The sequence below is a fragment of the Petromyzon marinus genome, chromosome 15 (assembly GCF_048934315.1).
Source record: "Petromyzon marinus isolate PM22_M1 ecotype Great Lakes invasive population chromosome 15, UKy_Petmar_22M1.pri1.0, whole genome shotgun sequence".
NCBI lineage: Eukaryota > Metazoa > Chordata > Hyperoartia > Petromyzontiformes > Petromyzontidae > Petromyzon > Petromyzon marinus.
Window position 1 is genome coordinate 5,778,030 of NC_133681.1, and position 6,000 is coordinate 5,784,029.

The 6,000-nt window shown below is 47.4% G+C and overlaps 1 protein-coding gene across 2 annotated transcripts in view; it reads right to left on the bottom strand.

Annotated features, from left to right (window-relative positions):
- Positions 1-3,771, bottom strand: part of LOC116942620 (phosphatidate phosphatase LPIN2-like) — a 68,731-nt gene extending 64,960 nt beyond the window's left edge. Inside the window, exon 1 of one of the 2 annotated variants that reach the window (XM_032954748.2) lies at positions 3,382-3,771. In XM_032954748.2, coding sequence (XP_032810639.1) covers positions 3,382-3,531 — 150 coding nt within the window. In that variant the 5' untranslated portion in view covers positions 3,532-3,771. The remainder of the gene's footprint in view (positions 1-3,381) is intronic. The other variant, XM_032954749.2, reaches the window with a different exon arrangement.
- Between the last annotated feature and the right edge of the window lie 2,229 nt (positions 3,772-6,000).

Genomic DNA, 6,000 nt, shown 5'->3' on the forward strand with positions numbered 1-6,000 from the left:
TGGTAACTAATTTGCACGTTTTGCTTACGTGACAAACCTTACTAATTGGCTGTGTCGCGAGGTGGCAGCTTTAACGACACATTTATATTTACGCGTTCAAACCCAAAAGAACCTGCACATTATTATGAATGCTATGATTGTTGACCTAGATGAGACGATAATCTTCAGAAGCCGATTTCGGACAAATTTAAAGAGTCTCAAAGGCATATTCGAACCGTGGATCTCGGCATCGCTGACGCAGCGCTCTGATTTCTGAGCAAGGCGGCCAACTCAGAACGTGTCAAGAGATCTGCCAACAAATGCCACAAAGAGAGAGAAGTAAAAAAAAATAACAACCACCAAGTGCTACAGAAGCAAATCCATGGGGAAATTATCTGACGATGACGAGCAGCAAAACTACCGGCTTATTTGTTGCAGGCAGTCCCCGACTTACGAACGGGGTTACGTTCCCGAGAGCCGTTCGTAAGTCGTTTTGTTCGTATCTCGGAACTCAACGTTTAATTGTACGTACGGTCAGTGTTATAAAGTGGTTTGGTTCAACAACAAAAAAGGGAAGCATTTTTTTAAAACTCACAAATAGAAAAAAAAGTGTGAATTTGTATTTATAACTGTAATAAATACCGTACAGTAAATACAAAGTAAAATAAAGTACAGTAATACCTCATTATTTCAGTATTTGATAACTCGTAACGGGGGATAATTCGGCACGGCTGCGCTTTCGGAATATATATGTAGAGTATTAGCAATTCGCCATGAGCCGAATTTCCGTACCGAATGGTGCAATTTCGGCATGCACTTGGAGCGACGCCTCGCGCCACGACCAACACAATGACTCATTCTCGTGGTGGCGCGCGTGGTGAGCGTTAGTGCAAGACTTGTTGCTTTGGACTTTACCTTGTTTATGCACTCTGTGCAAGGCAGCCCTCTGAGAAATGCCGTCTACACCTACATCAAGAAGTCATAGAAAGGAATTGAAGTATTAATCCCTTCGTCTGCGAGACAAACCCAAAGATTGAGGTAGATGCAGGGTGTGTGTCAATGCGTATGGTGAAAAGTTTGGAAAACAAATGTGTTTTTATTGGGGCAGGTGGCACTGGGGAATACCATTGTACATAATTCGGAATATTGGAAAATTCGGCAAGACCAGAGCCCAATGTGTGTCGAATTAACAAGGGTTTACTGTAACATCAAAATAAAAAAATCTGTTTTACATTCACTTATCGTAAGTTGCAGGGTTGACTGTCATTGTGCATTACTCGGAATGCTGGGACTCATTACACCTCCTGGAGGATCGCTCCGCTGAACAAAATAGTCCCGCGGGTCGGTACAAAATTACGAGCGAACGTTCGTAAGTCGGATGCATAAAAATAACATCCCACGGCGGTTCGTTCGTAGGTCCGGTAGTTCGCAAGTCGGGCGTTCGTATGTCGGGGACGGCCTGTATTTACACGGTATTCATTCTGACATAGACCCACAGGAAAGAGCTTCACGTACACATGAAGTGATCTTCAGTGACCGCCACTGGATATGCAGCGACGAGATCTGTTAATGTGCAGGAGTTGAGACGGATTGTGGCATCACAAGACTGAGAGTGGAGCGATAAAAGGGCCGTACAAGTACGTGCACGGCAGGCCGAAGAATCAGTATCAAGTTCATGTAATCCGTCGTTCATTACGGATCTAACATGCAGCCACCTGCAATGAGATGTTTCTGAACAAATGTATCTCGGAAGGTATTCACAAGCAAGTATTTTTTTTTAAGCAGGCCATCCGATGCACAGCGCGCACACGCACTCACACGCGTGGTCACATGCTAAGGAACCCAATACTCCATTAGGCGCGCTCCCTTGACGTCGCACGGCTGTTTGGGATGTGAAAGGAGCTCCGCAGAAAGCAGCCTCGTTACAAGCTGCCGATCTTGTAAGGGCCGTTTTGTGTCAACGCTGGTGGGCCCTCTGTCAAGGGTGGCAGTCACGAATCGCTGTCGGCACCGCATCGCGGTACGGCACACCAGGAGGTGGGTGGCCAGCACCACGCCCGGCCGCCTTTGTCTCCTCAGTGGCGATTTTATACACCGCACTAGGTACTCATTTGAGGCTGAGTCGACCTAGGAGAGAGAGAGGCCCAGGACCGGTTCAGATAATCGTCACTGGTGTTGGCCGTGAGCGGGAATCGAACTCGGGTCGCCGGGTTTGTTGCGCAGAGCGCTAACCACTACACTAGCTCCCCCCAGTTACCTCGTCTAACAAACATGTTACGATTTGAGCGTCACAGTTGGGTGCTGGGGATGGATATTATTTGACTCTCTTTGCGTCGATGTCACGGTCTCGTTTGTATCGTTTCGCGTTTGTTCCGTCTCGTTCATCCCCATTGGACAAATGCGAATTAGTATTAGGGTATGGGAATGAGAAGCCTCAATCGTAAATAAGTAAGAGACACGAAGCGATACACGTTACGAACAGCCAGCAACTCATCATCACCACCGTCATCATCACCACCGTCACCATCATCGCCATCGTCACCAATTGTATTATACAAAGCAATGGGCAACTCATAATGTGCAGTTACAATCCGTCACCTTATCCACAATCATTAAAACAATGATATCATACCCCTCTCTACTCACTAAAAGCCGTCTGCATCGTGACTGGCACCGTCAAATACACCGCGCACATAACCAAACAACACTTACTGACATATCACGTGGCGGTAAGATCAGTTGGTGTGATAAGAGAATTACGTAAACATTGAAGGCATTTGTTTTTTGTGTATTTAGTTTGTTGTCCTTCCCCCGCACCTCCGATTAGCACGGTCGGCTACGTACGGTGCTAAAGAAGTCCAATATAGATACATACAGTAGATGTCGCTCTCTGACATATGACAGCAGATTATTTCATTCCACCGAATTGTTTCAAAGCGGTACCCTATAAGCATCCCGCTGCCTGATACGACCGATGCGTTGGTATTCATCCAGCCATACGCGAGGACGATTGCGTCTGGGATTTATCAACTATCATCACTGGCCAAAGCGTAAAAAAACACTGAAACATTTCAGAAAGTGCTTCCTTATCCTGGACAATACACACACAAAAAAACCTGTATTCAAAAGTTGATTCAGACACAGCATGGGTTACGCTAAACGGTGAATTTCAACGCTCCGGTCATCCATCTCTGCTGTGAAATTAATTAGGCCGTCGCTCGGGAGTTAAACGCTTTTCACAAGCCGTAAAACGCATTTCGGCGATCCCAATTAAACTTTTTGTTTTTTTCCGTAAAGTCACAAAAAAAAACAAAGAGTAATTCCTGCAGTCACGAAAGCTTCGAACCAAGTCTTGATCCCAATTAAAACCACCGCAGGTGATTTCCATGAATTAGTCCTTACCAAAGACCAGGGCTGTTCCTCCTCTGGCGGATTCCCCATCTCGTGCACCTCCTCCCCAACCTCAAGCGGGTCCACTGACATCTTCAGACCGCTTCTGACGAGTGGCCCTCGATCCGACCCGTCTTTATTGCCACCACCTTCTTGATCCATCCAACGACCCGGCCGGCACCGCGATTCCTCGGTGCGTCTCCCACGGAGTGTCACAAGGCGACTTGCGTCGAGAACATTTTTTTTTGTATTTGTGTTCCGCGGCCCGGAACTAAATTTAAACCTGGCCGGCAACACGAGCAGCTCGCAGCAAATCTTGGGGAAATCGGAGAGCTCGGGGTTTAAAGTCCCCGTGCACTGGCACCGGTTAAAGTACGCACTGGAAAAAAAAACCTCACACCAGGGGGGGTGGGGGGTGGGTACAGAGAGAGCTATGGACACGCGCTCGATGGCTTGATGACACAGCATCTGGTGGCTCCCGTGCCACCACGCTTGCAGGAACGGAGCTCAACAAACACCACGCAAAATAGGAAGTGCCTCATTTATTACCGAAATCACAGCCTCAGCAGAGTTTATGTTTGGCCCTGACCTCTGTAAACAGTACGTGACACTGCTGATAGCGACACTTAAAAGAGCGGATTCCGGTTGTATTGTTATCTGAGCTTCACAAAGAACTCATGTCAAGCGAAACACGTTGTACTAGGCAACCTTTGGTGCTTGTATTCGTTGAATAATTGAAAAACACGCGCCCATATGTAACCTGACGTTAGCAGTGGGTTCTTGAATGATTTTTTTCCCCGTCTAGGTATACGAGTTATTGCTTCCACGACATGGTGTTTTATACTCGGGAGGCTTTTCAGTTCCAGAAATGTAACATTTTGACTTTGATTTTAATAAGTGACGATCATGCTATCGCGAATACGTGTCATCAGCAGGGGTCACGTGCTGTGAATAAAAAATGCGATGCAACACACATCACAGAGAAAACCTTCCGCTCAGCCGAGATCCTATCGATGCCAGCCCCCAACTCTTTATGCATGGATGAGAGACCCCGTGTTTATCATTATGTTCATGTTTACTTACAACGATAGGAGGCTGTGCTTTGAACTCACCAACATACGTTTCAATCCTTGGCAACGACTAACAAGATGGTGTCTAAACCAGCCCGTGCATTGTCGGTAACCATACTTCACCTTACCGGCCAGTGAAGGTTGGTGGGATCCAGGGGCCCGGCCAGCATGGGTTCAGATAACACTTGCTACTTATCCTCGGCAGTGCGGGGACTCGAACTCAGTTTGCCAAGTCGATAGCACAGTGCTGTTGCGCCACGGCTCAAACCTCGGAATGTTTATGGCTACAAACTCCGTTTAGATTTCCCCTGGCAACTGCCAATTCCCCTCCTTGTTTGCCATGTTTCAATGCCAGGGACCGCATTGCATATCGGACGGCACTTTTATCTGCACACTTTAGATTTCGCACTCCTATCGGGGTTTTTTTTTTTAAATTGTGTATTGTTTGTCGCTGTTAACTTGCTGAGCCGCCTCTACTGGACATGGGTGAAAAGAATAGCTCCACAGCTCTCTCGGATTCCTCGAGGATAAATTAAGATTGTGATCCTGACAGCAACATAGAGTTCGTGACATTGCACATCGAACGTCACACATCAAAACGGCAAAAAAAAATATCACTCGCTTTTTTTTTAAAGCAAGAGGGACCAATACAAAAAAAACCCCAACGTCAGCGAGTGGAAATTCCCCTCGACTTCACGTTTCACTCATAAGATATCTCGGTTCCGTTCTAAACAATAATAATAATAAATGTAAGAAAAAAAATTAGGCATAAAGAGCTATCGAGGTTCAAGACCGCCACCCGCCCGCCTACGACAGCTTAGGGGGTCTCCATACAAACCCCTAAGAGACCATTCACGAGCCGTGGAGGCTGGCAAACACTTTGCACAGCTCTCACTCCATGATGATGAACTACATGAATTCCATCGGCGAGAACACACATCACGCTGTTTACCTGCTCACCCCGCCGCTATTCAACGGCACCGTGCGTTCCACGGTCACGCGAGTGACACCGCTGGCCCAAGTGGGACTGTGCCCAATGTCACTCAACTCGTGACGATGACTGTGCGATGATGACGGACGCGACTCTGCCGTTGTGTCAGCGGCAGCAACAACTAACCCCACGAAAGTTGCCGACCGCAGCCTCACCATGCCCATGGTCACGGAGCCAGCAGCAGCTGCTGCTGCTGCTGCCACCACGTGGCTTACGACGAAAATTGCATTGAAAACAAATCGGATGCGGTTTTTACCCTTTCTGGCAATAAAAAAAGCAGGAGGCGTTCAGATGTTCGACAACACCGAATAGAAACCCTTTGCAGGGAATCAAGTTCGCATTAACCGCACACGGCCCTTGTTGTGAACATGCAAACAAACACTGCTCTGATAACACGATGGGCATTGTCCTTGAAACTGATTGGCCTACAACCAGAGACAGCAGCCTTCCTTAGGGCCCTGCATCACCACCGGTGTCACATCAGATGACGCCAAAAGCAACTTTCTTTTTAATTTTGACACTGTGCGGAAAATGCATCGCAGACCATCCGAGGGTGCACTGTGAGCTTAG